We start from the raw sequence: 19,596 nt of genomic DNA, 5'->3' as shown, positions 1-19,596 counted from the left end.
GTGTTGAACCGGCTTCAGAATCGGTGTCACTCCAATGACATCAGGACAACAGAACGTGGGTGTTATCTCTGAATATAATAAAATAAAAATTAAAAAAAGGGGACAGTCTCCCGTAGTTTCTTTTGAACATTTACCGTACCGTGACATTTTGGACCCTTGTATGCATCCAACTGTTTGCGCTCAGACCCAATACTGATTCCTCTTAAGTGAAGGAGTGGCAGTCTGGATCATTTGCGACAATGCGGTGGTGGAGTCACTACTCCAAGAGCTTATGAGAATATTGGAATCAACTGTGTTGTGATTGTACAGTCGCTGGTTCCGTACCAGTAAGTGACTGAGGGCGGGGCTACCTGTGCTGGTGGGGCTTAATGGGGTGACCGTGACAGTGGGAGTAGTGGTGCTCCTCTGGGTCTGGCCTTGGTACAACTGGCTGCCGGGAAGAGCGGCGGCAGCCCCCTCCTTTGGCGTGTCAGTCCTGTGCTTCCGTCGCCGGTTGTGTCGGAGGAAAACAACGAGCACCACGAAAATGATCACAAGCAGCAGCAGAGCGAGCAGCGGTAGGATAACCAGAAGAGGGCCGGAGCTTTTTTGCGGGTACGATTCCACGCGAACGGGTGTGTTCATGAAGGGAAAACGAGCAGTTCCTGTGGTCGGTTTACCGAGAGTTGTGCTGAAAATGCTTGTTCTATTGGACTTCCCCCAGCGGTTGCGTCCTTTGAACCGTTGTTGGTTTTTGCTTGACTGCTGGGTGTAAATGACAGCTGTGGAGCGCTCTGGTGAAGTCGATGCACTTCTCTGAATCTGGATTGTTGTCTGAGAGGGAGGCAACGTCGCCGCCGCAGGATTTTTTGTGGTGGGAACATCTGCGGGATCATGCGGCACAATAGTAAAATGGAACTCCCCTTTAGCAGGTTGGACGTTATCTGCTTTCAATAAAAACACCAGTGAGTCATTTAACTCTTGAACTCCTGTCATGTTGGCGTTCAACTCTAAGGCGACTTTCTCTTGCGCAACATCCTGGAAGGTGAAAGACTCAACTGCTTCAGATTTCCGCCACTTTTTAGTCTTTGGCCTAACCACTTTCCCGTAATTGGGCTGTGAGACAATTTCAAACACAGGGTCACAGCTACAAATATCAGCCAGTTTAGAAGCATCAAGGGAAGCGGAGTTCAGTTTTACAACAATCCCACTGGGTGCCTTCACACGTTTGCCATGCTGGATCAGAGGAGCGACAGTGATGTTTAGCACTTGTGCACTGAGATTGGCCTCAGAAGTGAAGGCTGCGAACTCAAAGCTGTCTTCCGCAGACGAGAGATTGGTCATGTGGTAAGCTAGACGTCCCGCCTGTAAATCTTCCTGTTCAAACCGTGACACCTCGTGGGCGTCCCGTAGAAGTTTGCCAAACTTTGGAGCTCTCGAAATCAGGTAGTGGATTGTGGCGTTTCTGCCATTGGTCTTGGCGGCGAGGTTGTCTTGAATCAGGAGAACCGAAGTGCTGCCTTGCTCGAGTGTCAAGCCTGTGTGGTTGACCAGCGAGATGGTGATCTTTGTCACATCAAGGTTGAAGAGCTTGTAAATTGGCTTGTGGTGGCCATCCGTCACGCTGAAGTAAAACACCCCTGAGGTAGGGCTACCGTCATGGATAAAAAAAACACTTTCATTGTTGATCTGGGCTTGGGTGAAGGTGAGAATCGATTCATTCAATCTTCCGTCAAGAGCCAGGTATCCATTGTTGGGTTTGCTAATCACAGAGAAGACAATATCATCAGGGGGATTGTCCAAGTCTTCCACACTGAGGCTCTCCGCTTTAATGGCAACGGAATCTCCTTGCACCACAGTCAGACTCGGCGTTTTGGTCTTTAACACAGGTGGCTGATCATTCACGGCAGAAATTGTAATGTTGAAAGACTCCTCGATAACATCAATGACATCCAAAGGCCTTTGAGCCGTTTTGCCCTTTGGGTTTACCCATGCGCTGAAGGCGAAGGAATCGTGGCTTGTCTCCGAGTTGTCGTGCTTGTAGGTAATGCCGTATTTGTTGAGGATAAATTGAGAGAAGTTGGGCTTCTCCTTCGTGAGGTTCCTTTCACCCACGACAATGACACCGTGCTGCGGCAATGACGTCACCTGGAACCAGACTTCATTGGCGCTCCGCTCAGGCGTTGGCAGCTTAGACATCAGGTTGGTGGCGTCAAGCTTGGATTTGTCAATAACGACGCTCTCTCCTTCCGTTACTTGAGCACCTGGTATAAAGGAAATTGGTGTTATTCTTAAAGGTTGAAACTGAAACTTAGCTGTGTCAGACTTTTACAAGCATTTTTCCCTCGCTCTTCCGCCTTCTCTCCCTGACGTGTGCGTAAATCACAGCAGACAACGAGGCGCTCTAAAGCAGCCAGTCAAGCAAAAAGCCCAGGTCCACACGATGGCGTCAAGTTGAACTTTTTTTAAATATCACACACACACACTCTTCGGTCTTTCTCTGAATGACATGCTGACAATGAGGCGCTGTAAAGCGGCTCCTCCAGCGGACTATCCGAAGGGAAGATGTATTTTTGGGATGAACTGCGGGCAAAGCTAATGCGCCAACTACACCTTGCAAATTTGCCACTGATGCACATGAAGGCGCTCAAGTTCTTAGAGAGTGGGGGAGGGACAACCCATGCAGGAGACAAGGTGCATCAGTGACCTCCATTTTAGCCTCCAAGAAAACAAACAAAATAACAATCTAGAAAACTGAAATGTTGAAAAAGAGTTTTAAGCTATGTTGCCACAATCGACTCATTGTTTTCAACACGTAGCTTCAAACATGTATAATGTGCTGAGAAACAATTCTGTGAATTCACGTTGCGGGGTCAAGCGCGGGTTATCACGTTGTTACCTGTGTTTGCCAAAAGGACTGTGTTATGTTCAGGTCTTTTATTTTCATAGGAGATATCAATCTTGAACGTCAGACTCTCCAGAGACGAAGGCGGTGATGTCACAGAGAAGGTCAGCGAGTCGACGGCTTCCCAGCCCACCGACTCAATGGGGGTTTGGATGTACGTGACCTCTTTCCGATCCACCTGAGACAAAATCACAAAGAATGGATCACAAAGCTGAATTTGTCTTGCTCAGGAGCGGATGATTCATCGAAATGATCTCTCGTTCTCCACCCACCATATCTTGCGTGAACGTGGAAATGTCAACTGAGACATTTTCAGACTGCTTCCTCACCAGGCGCCCCAGCTGAGGATGTCGAATTATACTGAATGTAATTGTGCGATTCAAAGTATTGCTGACATCGTTGGTTACTACTTGCAATTCTTCATTTGAAATTGCCGTTGAAGACCCTGAAGAAAGGAAAGATAATTGCAGTTACGCCGTTGTTTTTCTCACAGACCAATGACGACAAAGCATTTTTTGTGACGTCCATTGTATTCAGTGATACATCTTTTGTATTTCAAAGACCCAAGACACATACTTCAGCTGCAACGTGAGGTTTGATGAAAAAAAAAAAAAAAAGGCTCAGTGAGACGCAGCTACTGTACTTGGGCGGGAACGAATAAGACATGAGCTAATAATAGATGTAGGCAAGTGAAAGGATGACTTTTCATGAGCACTATCCTCATCTTTCTTGGTGATGGGACAGCAACTTCATGGAAACATTGTGAAGCCATTAGGAGACATCTGCAACCATTTAGTGAAGAAGGGCCAAGCCAAGACATTTGAGGAGTGTGACAAAGATGCAAACTCATTCATCTCTCTGCATCCTAAGAGTAATCCATTGGACTCCTTTAATTGTCTGCTCTTTAAATCTCTGATCCTGTTTGCAAAAACTGCTTCCTCGGACCAGGCAGTGTAACGCTCTTCAAAATTGCCACTCTGGGAAAGTCGTGTGCCAACTGGCTGTTTGCTAAGCTCACAATATCCTTTTCCTCCAAACTCGCAATCCAGACGGCTGGAAATCCCAGGAAAGTTTGCAGACAGTCAGCAGCCTATTTTTAGCTCACCGCTATGAAAATAGAATGGCGACCATTAAACATAATTAATGGCAGCTCTGATTAATTAGGTTTGGAGCGCACATCAGCTGGTGATAAATTATTGAGCAGAAGAGAAGCCACTATGAACAGATGAATGCACTGCACTGAGAGTAAAATAAGGAAGAATGACTTAAAAATAATCTTCTCTTGGTTGCTAAAGAGGAGATGAATTAAACATCGAGGCATCAAGATGAATGACCATTTTACGTCATGGTTTGATTTACCTGGAAAGACCTTCAGCGGGCGATTTTGCGCCAAACTGAGGACCAAGGCTCTTGCAGTGATGCTAAAGATCTGGCGAGGAGTAAAATTCACTCCGTCGTTGACTTGGAAGTTCAACCCTCCCGACATGGCACCTGGAAGAAACCGGATTCCAACATGAGGACAAACAACAACCAGCAAGAAATGATTTTTACCTTTATGCACAAACAGCAGCTGTCCACGATCTATGTGAGCTTGGGTGAAGTTGAGCACGGCTGTCATGGGGGCGCTCTTGAGGGCCAGGTGGCCGTTGCTGGGTGGGGTCACCATGAAGTGGAGCTTCTCCGGGGGCGTGTCCAGGTCCTGCGCCCTTAAGTCCTCCAGGCTGATCTCTGTCACTGACGACACCCAAACCTTGACACAGGGCGGACAGACATTAAAAAAAACGCCAGGCTTAAGTATTTTATTTTTTTTTCTCAATAAATTGCTCTGAATAAAGTTCAATTTGATCATGATATAAAATTCTATTGCAGGAAATGATGTATCACAATATCACATAACAGCCACAATAACACGGATGTTCCATGATTATTATGTAGCTGAAGGCCACTGGAGGCAGCTTTGCCCTTTACTTGATACGCACCCACATTGGACGCAGAACACTGCGGATGTTCACCTCAAAGGCTTTTTTTCCCCCATACTGTTCTTTTATCTCCTTGAGCGTTTTTCCAGTGCACATCATCCAATGAAGCAGAACAAAAAAGTCTTGTAGATAAAGCACGAAAGGACAGCGCAGAGAAATGTGTCAAATTTTCCAAACACATTTACCAGGCATAAGTTAGAAGGTGAGGCATTTACAGAAAAATATCTCTTTTGTAATAATAATTTGACTTAAGAAATGTTTAGGATTTTTTTCATGGGTGAAAGCAATGTTTTGTGAGCGGGTCAACAGCACTGTAACGTGCCTTTTGGTTTTCCCTGATCAGAATCACTCAGTCATCCTGAAATTGTATCATGAAGCATGGTCTTATTAAAAGTGACCAAACATTTGTTCACATACCAGTACAAGAATGAGCCTCTTATATATTTTTTTCTTTCTTTTCAGTTTTCACCATGTTTTTTTTTTTTATTGGAGACATGTCTGACACGCCACTCTGCTAACTACAAGTGTGTGTAATAAGGGGTTACGATACGAAAATTAAATTCTCTTACATGGTTTTATTGTCCACAGCAGTCTTTTTTTTGATGAAATGAAATAGTAGCGTTGCAGAATAAATACACTCACGTCTTCTCATTTTCATCATATTATGTGCATGCTTGATTGTTGTCAATCTTAACATGTCAACTCTGTCATAATGAAATATCAACTGATGTAAAATGTCTTTTAGAAATTTGAAATAGCCATCTTGCTAACTCAATCATGTTGGTCAATAGTACTTTTAGCTTTAAAAAATGTCCACACTGTCAACAAGCTTGCATATATATTTTTTTAAATTTTATGCGGATTGGCCATTTGCAGTTAATTTCCATACAAAACATAATTAAACAAAAAAATGTGAGCTTGAACGAACGTGTAATTTGAGTTAAAGAAAAGGAAGTGCAGAAAAAAAAAATCTGAAATAGGGATATGGACTTGAGCATAAATAGTTGCTAGCCTATATGTGCCCTGCAATTGGCCGGGGTCGAGTCCAGGATGTACCCGGCTTGGCCCAAAGCCAGCTGGCACACTAATGAGGTCTAGCACGATAGAAAATTGATAGATGAATAATCAATTGCATTATGAGCACGTTGTCAGGGCACAGCAACCCAAAACAGCAAAGGCCACTATTTAAGGAACTAGGATAGACCGTGTGTATGAATTCAGACTGTTAGGCTGCATTCACGGACAGTGAAAATCCCCAAACCTCATGATGATGTGCAAGTTTAATTCCTAAGCAAAACGAGTGAGCTGTGCAGAGTTGACAACAAAGGATGAGCTTCTACTGGCTGTGCCAGAGCAGCTATTGCGTAACGCCGCTACGAACACAGGTCGGAACTCCCACAGGCAGCTCTGCAGTGAAGATCCAAACTATGACAGTACTTTGCCTTTGTTGTTGCCAGTGTCAGTCAATGCTCGGTAGGAACGATGTAGAAAGCACGAAATGGATGTTACCTTGCTCTAAATATAAGTAAATGTGAAGACTCATCTTGCCATTCCAGCAAATAAGCCTTATGTGACTAAAAATATTTTTTTTTTCACTATTATTGTCTCTTTATCAGGGATTCATAACTTTGTGGAGTTGAAATAGTGCTTCAATTACAGGCTTTGACTTAGTGCAGTTGAAATTGCTCAGTAAGTAAACTGCTCTTCCTGGAACAGAAGCGCGGGTACTTTTTCAATTAGCACCTATAAAGCATGCACATGGGACCCTCACACTTCCCATCAGCACCACCAAAGAACACCTCCATATGTGCATGCTAATCAGCATCCCTCCGGGGGGAATGCCACGCACCTGGTGCACTCCCCCGCTTAGCATCAAGTCGCAGCGGGGATCAGTCTGACGAGCGGCGTCAGCGCTGAGTCACCAAATTCACAGACACACGAGATCAATTTGCGCACAGTTTCCTCGACCCCACGTCAAATCTCAGGATCTCGACAGGGTTCCGACAGATCACCAAGCTTTAGCTGACGGCAACCCAGTCGACAGTTTTCCACTCTTTTCACTCTCTTACATGGAATACATGACGACACCACACTTGTTCAGAAGCAGTACTGTGCATCTTGCGTCACAATCAAATAAAGACCTCAATAGTTGTCCAATTGTAAAGGACTGTACAACGAGCTTCCCCAAAGTGTTTTGAGGCTGTAATCAATTACGGATATAGGTTACACACTTGTGTTCCTTGTTCGCCTCTAAATGAGAGACAAATTCAGATAACAACACAAAATATATGGATGTGCATTTCAATAAATTAGAAAAGCATCAAAGAACAAAAAAAACATGAAAAAATGTTAAATATAGATTCATTGAATAAACGCTAACCTAATTTTCAGAAGGCTAATTTCAATATCAAAAAGCATTCAAATTGTTTAGCATGAACTATACGAACTTCTTGAGATTTTTCCAAAATACACTTTAGCCTAGTTTTAATGAATCTATATAATATATGAATATTCTACAAAGAAAATTATTCATATGCCCCTGTGTATAGCTAGAGGAGTTTATTATGAATATACATGCTTAGAAATCAAGCGTTTATTTTCAGTTTGAGCAACTCTATAGATTGTCAATTGACAGCAAACCTCTTTATTGGTTGTTTCAATGTCCAAACTAATTCTTTAAGCAATTCGTATTGAAGCACAAGAGAGCCACCTTGTGGACAGCAATCTGTTAAGCACGTCTGTTCAAACTAGAATCCAATGATACGTCTCTTCTATATTGCGTGCCCTCATTTGGGTCGCAGCCAATCTGATTTTAGGTGAGAGGCGAGGTACACCCTGGACTGTTTGCCAGCTAATCATGAAAAGTGTCTGGAAATGATCAGTAAGTGCGACTAGATGTGCTGGTAAACGTTTCAAATATAAAGCAGACGTGTCGACCCACCCTGAGGACCCTGTTGGCGGTGATAACAGGGGGCTCATCGTTGACAGCTGTAACTTGGATGAACAGCGTGCAAGCCTCACTCTGCTTCCTCAGGCCTGTGTCGTTGGCAACCACTGTGAAGTTGTCTGCTAACGTTTCGCTGCTGTCGTGGACGTAGTAGATAAATTCATGCTCCACCTGGTTAAAATTGGTCAAATATTAGGATGAAATGCGTATAGAAAAAAATGCTGAAAAGAATGAGTGACTTATATTAGGATTGTCAATGGAATTTGAAAATATTACATTTAGTACACATTAAAGTAAACTGGTAGTTTCTTACGATGTGCAGTAGAATTCCTAAAGTCAAGCACAATCCACTTTAGAATCTTAGTCGACCTCAAATTTGTTCAAATTGAAAATATTCTTTTCCCACGGAAAATGATTAAAAAAATGCTGAAAATGCAGCCTGTCAGGTGAGTTTCTTCACATTTATCAGATGGGATATATTTAATAGCCGCAGCACTATCAAAACTCAATTTGTTTCATAACTCTTTCAGGTGCTGACTGAGTTGCAGTCATGTGACTTGAATGTGGTGCAGGGATCACCATCCAGGAGGGCACCCATCTTGCCTGTTTTCAGATGTTTCCCCTCCTCCAACATACCTGGTTTGAAGAAACTTGGTAATGATCCCGATCTTTTGAATAAGGTGCCTTGGAGGAGGGAAACATTTAAAACATGCAAGATGGGGGGCCATGGAAGACCGGCGTTGATGATTCGGGTGTAGTGTATTTGCAGAAATGTAAACGTTATAGCTGCATTTAAATTGAGACGTTCACGATAACATTCATATTGAAATGTCATAGTAGATGCTTGATCGTACCTGCCTCCTGGTGAAAGATGTCAAGGGCACACCAGGGTGTCGGGAGTGCTCGATGTGGCCGTGACGCGGGAGCTCCGTCACATTAAACAGGAAGTTAATTCCAGCAAAGTGTCGGTTGTTGACTCCAAGTACTTCCTTTGTCAGGGCCTTGTAGCCACCCTCTTCCACTGTGAAATTGGAGACCTGAAGTGGGATGAGGCGGGGTATGATATGGACTGACATGGTAATGTCGCCCACGTTGGTGACGCCATTGGTGGCCTCCAGGACGAAGGTGTCGTTGACTTTGTTGGGCTCCACCTGCACATACTGGATGTTTCCGCTGTTAATGTCCTTTTGGGTAAACGTCTTGACAGGAGAGTCCTTGCTTCCGACGTAACGCTCGTCCGCTTCCACAAAAAGCCGGAGAAAGCCATGATAGGGATCCGCCTTGACTGTGAACACGATCTCAGATGGCACATTGTCCTCATGTGTGACCTGTGTGTCAGTTGGAAACATTGCCTGTGGTTACATTTTAGACAACGACAAACACAAAGGCAACAAGGAAAGACGAATAAAGTAAAACCTAGCGACATTTCTCGCACTAACCTCAAGTTTAGGCTCGTCAATCTTGACTGGTTTTCCTTCCTCGACTAGTAGATTGTTGTGATGCAGCACGATGGGTGGCCTCTGATGACTTTCCAGGTAAACTTTCACATTGATCCTAGCTGCCAGGTGGATGTCGTGAGCCGTTACTGTCACGTTGAAATGGTCTGCCAGATGTTTGCTGTCATCATGCTGATATGAGATTAATCGGTTCTTGAGGTCAGACATTGTGAATGAGTCCACTACTACTTTGTCGCGGTAAAGTCGTCCATACTTAGGCGTGTCAGCCAACTTGAATGTGACTTCGTGGTCATCTCGAATATCCAGATTGGATGTGATGGTAAAATTACTGGTGGAAAATGCAACCGACTGTCCCTTCTGCACCAGTAAACCGGTGTTATTGGCAACTTTCAAGAAAGGGTCCTGTGCGCTGATGTCTAAAAGACTGGACACAAAGTTTTTGCCATCAGAGACAAAGAGCACAAACCTGCCGACGCTTACGCCTTTGTGAATGAACAACACTCTCTTTTCTTCCAAATCCTTTTGCCGAAACTCGAATAGTCGATGATTCGTGTCATTCACCATCACCAAATCTCCCATTGGAATTCCCCGACGGATGTAAATTAACTGGCCATCGTCAAAATCTGAGTCTGGATCATGGTAACGCAAATCTTCAACAGTGAGAAGCCTCTGTCCCTCTCTAACTACATGGAAAACTTTATCAATGACACGTACTGGTTTTTGATCATTGACAAGTTGAATGGATATGATGAATGTTCCTTCTTTGGACCCAATTTCATCATCTGCAATGAAAGATTTCAAACCTTGGGAGGTAGAAACAATGAAAGTGAACTCATCCTGACTTGTTTCCCCGTCATCGTGGACGTACATGATCCGGTCCTCTAAGAGATCTTGATTGCTGAAGGTTAAGATGTTGTTATAGCTCGAGTTTGAATTGGACTGAGTTATACGTGCAAGCCTTCCATATTCGGGACTACTTATCACAGTGTAGTACATATCCTGCGTAAGTAATGTTTCTGCAAACAGCTCATTTTTTGTGATCAGCTTACTTTCGCCCTCCTGAAGAACCAGTCCAGCATTCCTGATGAAAACATTATTCACATCAGCTTTAATTGAAAACTGAAAATCATAGTTCTGGGACTGAGCATGTTTGGAAAACAGGTGAAACTTGAATCTGTCATGTGTGTCCTCATGAGGCTGGTCAACTAGTTCGTAGTGTACTTTCCGATCTGTGACATCTCGTTGACTAAAGGTTGAGTTCTTTGTCAAGATTGTCGTGTCCAGAAGCAGTTTTCCTTTCTTTGGTGTGGTGAGAACCCGAAAATAAAGATCCTCCTCAGAGACAATCACACCCTTGGCTGCAGCAAACAGATACTCTGAGTCCAGCGTCACTTTCCTAACTTTATCTAAGTTCATCATTGCATTCCTCACCAAATGGTACCTCACCCAGTTGACAGTGATTGGGAAAATTATCTCTGTGGTTGCCCTTGCAGCCACAAGGACTTTACATTGAAAGTAATCAGTGACATTGGATGTCTGGATCTCGTGGTATGTGCTAACATATCTCAGTCGTCCTTTTTCTAGAAGCCTTTGGGAAAAGGAGTCAGTGGACCTCCATTCACCACTTGAGTGAAGTCTCTGGAGCTCTCCATACTGCGGTTGTTCAGTGACATCATAACGGATGTCAATCACTTGTTTGACAGCGTTGGTTTCTACAGACAATTGTTGTGAGCCAATGGCAGCTATTTCGCCTTGATTGACATTCAGGCCTGTGTTGTGAGCAATTTTATATTCAAGTGCAACAGCCATCACCCTTAAAACTACCGTGTTACTAATCTTCTCCCCATCACTGACTCGAAGCACTATCCTTGAGTTTCTAATGCCTGCGTGAACATAATACACTCTCAACTCTTGCAAGTCTGAGTGAGAGAATGAGGTCACTGCTGTTCCTGGGTTGTTCTCAATTTCCAAATAGCCTGCGTCTGCATTCAGGTTCCCAAGCACAGTAAAAACAAGATTGCTATAGTTGCTGTCAATGTCTGTGGCCTTTAGAACCTCCGTAGTGAGTCGTTTTTTGGAGTTTTCCAACAAGACAAAAAGATTGCCTTCGGGGAGACTCAATTCAGGTGCATCATTGGTGGGTGTTACTGTAATGTTAAAGCGGTACAATTTGTTAACCCTCAGATAATGAGGAACTTCTTTACGACTGCTGGAAGCGATTGAAAACATGAAGAAGTCATCTGGATCCTCTGAGCCTCCATGGATGTACATTACTCGTTCATGCCAAAGGTCCAACATGCTGAAGGTATTCTGAGGTTGGTCCTGGTCAACATCAAGCCTGATCTGACCATGCATTGGCTGATCTTGAATTTGGAATACAATTTGAGACTGACGAATACCAAGCATCTTGAAATCCAAGAGGACCTTGATGTGTTTGGCCTCAAGAGATGCTCGCCCGCCTTCCTCAACTATCAGGGGTTTTAGCTGCACAAAATTGGAGCCATACCTTCTGTCCAAACCCCTTGCAAGTGTTGACATGTGCAGTGAAGGTGCTGGGGTCACCAAGAAAAACAGAGATTCCGGGGCACTTGTTGAACTGGCAGTGGTCGATGGGACTGGTTCTTTCTCAGGTTCACAGCCAACTGAGATGTCCTTTGTGACAACCGCATTGGCAAGCCCCACCTTCACCCCGTTCACTTCAATATTCTTCATACATCCTTTGAAGGAGCCTCCACGCATTTGTTTTCCTGACACAGACATCAACTCTACCTTTCTGACTTCTGCTCTGGTGCTGTCATCGATGCCTCCAACAAAAACATAGCCTTTAAACTGTAGCCCCTTTGACCGAGAGCTAATACTGCTTTTCACCATTTCCCCATCAACAGTTAATTCAAGCGTTTTAGAATTTAAGCGCATCCTGATAGCATGCCATTCCCTGTCATTGATAAAGGTAAGTGAACGAAGCTCGGTTTTGCTACCGCCTTTGCCAACGATTGCCACGAGGAGGCCTCCTTGAATCTCCAAAGCCGCAAAGTCCCCCTCTTTGGCAGAGCTGTACAGGACGATGCCCTCTCTGGCTGAAGTATGCACGACACACTCGAACATGGCTTCTTGTTGGCCATTCCAGGGGGGAAGAGAAATGTAGGCCCTGGAGCTAAAGAAGCTAATGGGGTCCTCTTCGGTGGCAAAAAACTGCGGGCTACAACCTAGCGACACCTCATGGACAGTCTTGAATCCTGTGTATGGCCTCAGCGATGACAGCAAGTCATGTTCATTGAAGACGACATCCTCCATGCAGCCTCGAAAGCCAATTAGGTCTCTGGGGAGGTAAAGTCTGTCCAGGCCAACTGAACCTCCTACATAGATACCGTCTAAGATGCTGAGCACATGATGTGGGCCAGGGATCTTTGCACTTGTGTGAAAGTTCTTGTTTACTGTCAGAGTGACATTGCGCTTGAAATGGTTGACCTCCACCGAATGCCAGGCGAGGTCATTGAGCTGCGTGCCTCTCTCGGTTCGCAGTAGTTGCTCCCCAGATCCCAAGTCCAGTTTCAGCTGGAGAAAAGACATACCATGTTACAAGACAGTCACACGCACACTTTATTTGAGGCCTCATGTTCAAGGATGTCACCTGTTGTTCTAACGGTGCAATTTGTCTGAGATTCCAAGCAGGAAGAGCATGATTATCTTTTTGCCTTGAGCCATACCCTGAGTGCATCATGTCACCTTCTCAAACTAATTCTGATGACATGCTTGTCAAGGCTTGCTGCAGAGTGGCCGCTAATCGAGCGCGGGCTTCCAGGGAGAGACGCGCAAGCCTGACTCACATTTGTTCACTTGTGCCAGTGAACACAACAATTATTTGGTGGCCTGAGCCTGTCGAAGGAAGAGGGGATGAGCAGGCCCTCCCCAAGCTCGCCATGAAACACAGCGTGCTTCACTCCTTGCTCAAACGCAACTGGAATTGAATTAAAAGTAGTCAACTTTATGTTTCCCTTTGATTATAAAAACACAACTTAAAATATTGCTCTGATTTGAAGTTTATATTAGTAAAATGATGTAAAGAATTTGATTCTAGCACAGATTATTTCAACTAAAAAAACAATTTCCAGTTACCTAAATCGCAACAGTTACAATTGTTTATATGCATATCTGCATGTTTCACTTTTTGAAATAACAGCTAATAATGATCAATTTATGGAATTAGCTCTGGACTGAACACGTGTACAACAAGTATGATGTTATATTGTTGTTTTTAATTGGAAACATATTTTAGATTTTTTGAAAGGATCTCTTATGTTATTTTGTCATTGTAAGCCTTGTCCTGTGTGTGCTTCTGCTGCAACATTAATTTTCACTTAAAAAGGATAAAGAGTTTTTGATTCTGAAGCTACTTTAGAACAGAACTGTTGCAAGGTCATGATAATTGCAATCATAATAAACACAATAGGAACACAGATCCGAGAGCCTTCAGAAGGCGCAGCAATGACATGAAGCTGGTATGGCGCTGGCACTCAGCTCGCGTCACGCAGACTTGTCCGCTTGTGTTACCGGGTCGAGAGACTGACACTGTCAGTGGAGCTGGAGTCATTGCTTCGGGTCGGTCAGCGATGGTGTGAGCACGACTTTTTGTAGGCATGCATGTGTGTGCCCATGCAATGTATGCTTGAGCACATATGCTCATGCATGGGGGCCATGGATGTACCCACCTGCAGGCGACCGGCGTTGAGCTCTAGCAGAAAGTAGACATTCTGGCCGGCGGCGAGAAACAGCAGGCCATTGGTACTGGAAGTTCGGAAGCGAACGCGGAGCTTGTTATGGTCGGACGACTCCGTCGCCTTCAGCTGTACAAAGCCATCGCCATAAAAGGACGCTGGAGAAAAATAGTGGAAAGGGCAGAAAGGCACATTTGTAAAAACACAAAAAAAATGAATGAGAATTAAAAAATAAAATAAACAAAACAGTATGTTTCTCACATTTTTTGTAGGTTTTTGTAACAAGAAATCACACTCACTGCATGTCAATCAGAAAGAAAAAGTGTGTAAATACAGAAAACCAAGAGCAAGTAAAGTATTGTGGTCTTAATATAGCACACATCTGACATTTAGAAAGAAATCACCAGGCTAATTAGCATTCTGGTTGTTCACATTTCAGAGCATTAACATAACATTTTTTCCCCCAGAGGGTCTTAAAGCAACCTTAACCTAAACTTTTCTTGACCTTAAGCAAGTTTTTGCCTGAAAATATTTAACATTATGAGGAGTTGCTTTTCATGCACAAAAGGAAAGCATGCTGACAGCGTCATAAATGTGCTTTACTACGCATCTCTGTTGGACCAGCTGTAATTTTTATGCCATAATAAGTCACCCTCATGTGCAACAACAGGACAGTCATGATTTGAAATGAGTACATCCCTTTAAAGACACACACTCCATCTTGTGCCTCTTTGTAATTCTAGGCTTGAAAGAAAGTGTCTTTTAAAGCAGGTATTTGATTTTAAAGCCAAAAGAGCATAGAACAAATGGAGTTGAGCCAGGCAAGTTTAGACCCATCCTTCCCTGATGGAGATCTTCAACCTGAACATGAAAGGTTCCCACATCCGCACATTTTCTGAGGTGGCAAGTTCCTGAAACGGAGTACTACGAGGATAGATCATGTGTTCCTTCTCGCTCGCTTCCCTGCCATTTCACATTAGCCTGTAATCTGGACTAATGTGCTCTGAAGCGGTCCCATGCAAGCCTTCATGCGCAGGCAGCAGCAGGATGCTTTTCAATCAGCTCCCACAGACATAGTTCAAAGCGCCACAAACATGTTTGCTTTTGCAGTCAAACACATTTGCGTTTCTTCTTCCAACTGATGCAATGCCAAAATAGATCAAAGAGAGATTAGGAATTAAAGACAATCAATGGTTTCTTATCTTTTTTTGTCCTTCAAGGCAATTAAGCGCAATAAACCACTAGACTATGCTATTTAATGCTACAGTGGATGATACAAGGATACTAGGAACGTCACCATTGTTAGAGACGGGCTTTAAGATGTATACCTCATCTTAATCACATTTTTCAACTGCTATTTTTTGTGAAGTTTGTAACAGCTATTTACCTGAATAATGTCTTGGAATGAATGCAAAATACCCAAATATGAAGTATATTTAATTCAAAGATTGTTCTAATAGCATTCTTTGATTGAAAATAATTTGCAAATATTGTACCATATTAGCTATTAATCTTTAGCACATTCATTGATTTTCAGTGAAGAAAATCAGGCATAGGCATAGGAGATGAGTAGATATGAGAGTCAACTATCTGTGACGCATACAAACTGGGTTGGATTGTTCAGCCTTGGTGGAAGCGTTTGCTCCACTGAGCACATTCTAGTTTCTTCTTTATTGTTCCCATTTGTGGTGACGTTTAATTTGCAATGATTACCTTACTGCCCTGGATTGAAACTCTCAGTCAGTCAGATGCAAATGTGCATCAGGTAAATCATTAAATGAAGACAAATATGAACTGAATTATTTGGCACAGAAAGACAAAAAGTGTATTTACCGCACACCTCTCTCTGTGGATAGGAAGAAGAAGAAAAAAAAGCGGGACATTTTGCCCTTTTACTCCACTGACAAGGATGGACATGCACGCTCAGATGCATTTTGGTGTGATCACGCTGACGTTTAATATGTCTGACTGAATGTCACGCTGGCTTACAAACACAGGTCTCCCCTCAAAATGCACTTGGCTGAGCAGAGCTGCATTCTTCGAGAGTGGTAGAAAAGATGCTAATCATGGTTGTTCGTGTTGGAGGAGGCTCGTGTCAGCTGTTTTGCGACATAAACTCTTCAAACATGGACATTTTGGAAAGCGGCGGCAATGAGAGAGGAGAAGGCACTAGCTGCAAAGAAAAAGAAGCATGTTGTCAGCTCGACACGCAACAAAGAGTGTCTTTATTGTTCGTAATTAGAGAGGCAAGACCAGAGCTTGTCACTACTTGTGTGCCAAAGTTTATCCAACAAATCGGCGATGCAACTCGACTCAAGTGTCTCTTTTTGTTTGTCAAAGCCCTACTTGGGGAACAGGCTTCTTACAGAATACTCCAGTAATCTGTATAGGCACAAACTGAAGCAATGGGATGCCAGAAACAAAAAGCTCTGAAAAACCAGAGATGTAGCAAAACAAAACATTTATGCTATGTTCCTAGCAGCCACCGCAACGCTGTTTCATGCCAACGCGGACAAGATGGGTTGGACATGAGACAACGCAGAGGAGGTGGGATGGGAAGACGTGATACGCTGTGATTGCCGTGGATGCCCGCCCAGATTTCAAAAGTATCAAAACCTTTGCCACGGCAGTCAACATGCAGAAAAACAAACCTAGTCAGCTGTAGTCAAATGAGGTGAATCCAACTAAACCTGGTGATACATAATCAATATTTGGAAGGCAAGCATGTATTTACCGGCACCAGACACTCACCACCTTACACTGTATTAGTGTCCGTGTATATTTCTGCACAAGCAGGACAACTGTAATTTATGTTATCAATGTATTGTTTTATGTACAAAACTGTAGAGAACGATTTTTGTCTAAAAACACATTCTCAATTTTTGGGGTGTGTTTTATTGTGGGGCTGGGACAGATTAATTGCATTTCCTTTTGATAGGGAAAGATGATTTGCGGTATGACTGTTTTGAGTTACGAGCATACTCAAAGTCAAGGGACCATTTTCAGTTTAAAGGGTTTTCCGCCATACTATATTTCAAGTTATAAACAGCACAATGAACTACTTTGCAGTTTGTACTAACCATTTTCCCTTTGATTCGTTTTGATTTATATTTGGGATGGGCGAGTACCAATACATGGGACTGATATTGGGCAGATACCGGCCTTATTCAATGTATCGGGTACTCGAGGAAGCTGCCGATAGCAGCCATGATACTTGAGGTCAAAGTTGGCACTATACTACGTCAGCTCGACTATCAGCGAATTACCATCCGTGTCATAAAAAAGGTCTTTATTTGGAAATTAAATTTTAGATATTAAAGGTACAACTGGTATCAATACTCTGTATCAGTGAATACTCAGTGTGAATATTAGAACAGGTATCGGTCTGGGAAAAAAAAAGTGGTATTGAACATCCCTAATTTAGAGCTCATAAGTGTTTTCCATTCACTTATTCACGTAAATTAAGACTTAACTTGGTCATTAGCACAGGTAAGCAACTATGGCACATTCCAACTGCCACAGTAAACGGACTAAGTCATAAGCAGAGGGTGTGGAAAATTTTGTTTAAACAAATTTTAGGTTGACCATTGTCACTTGACACGACTGTAGCTATTTTCAATGTACGATGGAGTGAATGAGTCACAGTGAAATGATTCCTGATTATCCCCACTGGCACAGCCGGGATGAGTGAAGCCCACTGAATTTATATGACACATGCTCAGGATGTAATCAAGCAGACGAGGCTAATGAACACACATACGAGTGCATACAATGTATACAGCCATAAAAATAACACACATTTACAGCTTTGTCCCTTAGGAGAAGAGGCTGTGGTCACTTGAGTGAGTTATTGTCGTCACCAGACTGTCCTTTATGTGCAATGAGTGTGCTTTGCTGCACTGCTGAACTGTATACGCGGAAGACTTTCATACGAATCATTTAATTGTCACATTATGCTGTTAATACATACATTCTGTAAAACTTGCACAATCACATCCAATATAAGAGCTGTATCAAAAATTCCTTAGTACCCCAAGGGAAAAAAGCATTTTCCATCCATTCAGTTTCTACTCAGACACTGCTTGTCCTTAATAGGTTCAAAAGTAAATTCAAGCCTATTCCATCTGAATTTGGGCGAGAGGTGTGGTACGCCCCAGACTTGTCCCCAGTCAATCAAAAAGCAGATACAGTATTGTTTGGGAAATCATATACAGTAATTGCCTGAGTCATTTTCAAAATAAGACAAAAAAACAACAAAAACAACGACAACAGAGTTATAAAAAACAAGAAAAGTCTAGTTGCCTTGATTCAACTTAAAGGCATTACCATAGGAATGAGAAAATCTAGAAAAACAAAAATTTCTAGCAATCAAATTGTTGTGTTTTATTTCAATTGATATCGTGACACCGAGTTAAAAAAAAATACGTAGACATTTATTCTGCTAGGCTAATGAAATTCAATAAAACACTGAATGGTGTATTTACTTACTCAATTTTGGCATTTTCAGTCCTCCATAGAAACCACGTACGCACAAGTGAAATATTTGACATTCAAAACACTGTGTGGTACTTTATACAATTGAACAAAAGAATCAAGCGTTATCATTTTTATTGGTGCAGCATTGGCACTCGGTGCCATTAGATAGTATAGAACAGGTGTCCCTAATGAAGTGGTCGTTGGGTGGACACAAGAAATCACGGAATTGCACCGTAAAATTGGTGACTTAATACTAATACACGTTGCTGTAATAATGTCAGCATTATTATTAGCAATATGTCACTAGAAATAACAGCTAGCCAAAGCTAACACCACTTGTGACCTTTTGAGGTATTTGTTGGTAGTGGTCGCCAAACCACTCTGTCGCCTTCAAACAATTAATGAGTAATGCAAAAGCTGAAGCAAAAGAGGGCATTGCACAGCGAAGACGCCACATTCGGACAAGTTCAAATCTGGTTTGTGTCGAGTGGAAGAGTTTGGAAGTAGGACAGTTACCTCCCGACGTCAACTCGACCAGGAGCGACCACCAAAGCAGCCCGCAGAGCCACCGCAGCAACTTGTTCGGGGCTCGGTTCCCAAAGGAGAACATCTTCCTTTCACATAGTCGCACACGGCGTTTCTCTTGTTGTCTTTGGCGTGTAGTCCGTCACGTCTTAACAGTTCGGTTGGCTTCTGTGGGGGGGAAAATAACAGCAAAGTGTGGGCCACCCTGCCCACCCAGCGCCGGTGATCCAGACAGACGACTCGAGAGTCGAGAAACTCCGCCTCGTGAGCGCGCGGGCGCTCTCGTGAACGCGCGTTCCACAATAACAGCACAAATAGATACGCGTGGGGTGTAGTGATTTATTTTTTTATCTTGACCATTTATAACAATAAACTGTGTTACCAAATTAATAATAGTATAGGAAATCATCTAAATTCTTTTTTGGGGGGGGTTGGTGAGTTGTCAGGCGAAGTTTACTGGACTCGGGCCCCATAGCCAATAAGAAAAAAAAAATGCATATAGTAACCACGCCCATTTTGCTATTTTAACGGTCAAGATTGACGCAAAAAATAAAATTTATCAAGTCAGATAAGCGCTAATTAAATTTCCCATTGAGGCGGAAAAAAAAACACA

The 19,596-nt window shown here is 43.0% G+C and overlaps 1 protein-coding gene across 2 annotated transcripts; it reads right to left on the bottom strand.

Moving 5' to 3' along the window:
- Nucleotides 1-7: 7 nt before the first annotated feature.
- On the bottom strand, nt 8-19,149 carry cspg4ba (chondroitin sulfate proteoglycan 4ba). Of its 2 annotated transcripts, XM_088290872.1 has the most exons (11): nt 18,975-19,149; nt 13,977-14,140; nt 9,250-12,822; nt 8,665-9,138; nt 7,805-7,981; nt 4,436-4,634; nt 4,244-4,375; nt 3,157-3,329; nt 2,879-3,062; nt 140-2,243; nt 8-68 (listed from the first exon to the last, which is right to left on the bottom strand). In XM_088290872.1, exons 1-10 carry the CDS (start codon nt 19,066-19,068, stop codon nt 181-183), a joined length of 7,233 nt encoding a protein of 2,410 aa, XP_088146998.1. In that variant the 5' UTR covers nt 19,069-19,149; the 3' UTR covers nt 8-68; nt 140-180. The 2 variants fall into 2 exon arrangements, with proteins under 2 accessions (XP_088146998.1, XP_088146990.1); XM_088290864.1 differs by having other exon boundaries at nt 14-2,243.
- Nucleotides 19,150-19,596: the final 447 nt, after the last annotated feature.

The sequence above is a fragment of the Idiotropiscis lumnitzeri genome, chromosome 1 (genome assembly GCF_059441095.1).
Source record: "Idiotropiscis lumnitzeri isolate Australia: NSW breed Sydney's pygmy pipehorse chromosome 1, RoL_Ilum_1.0, whole genome shotgun sequence".
Classification (NCBI taxonomy): Eukaryota; Metazoa; Chordata; class Actinopteri; order Syngnathiformes; family Syngnathidae; genus Idiotropiscis; species Idiotropiscis lumnitzeri.
Note: the sequence above shows the minus strand (reverse complement) of the source record. Positions and strands in the feature narration are given on the sequence as shown.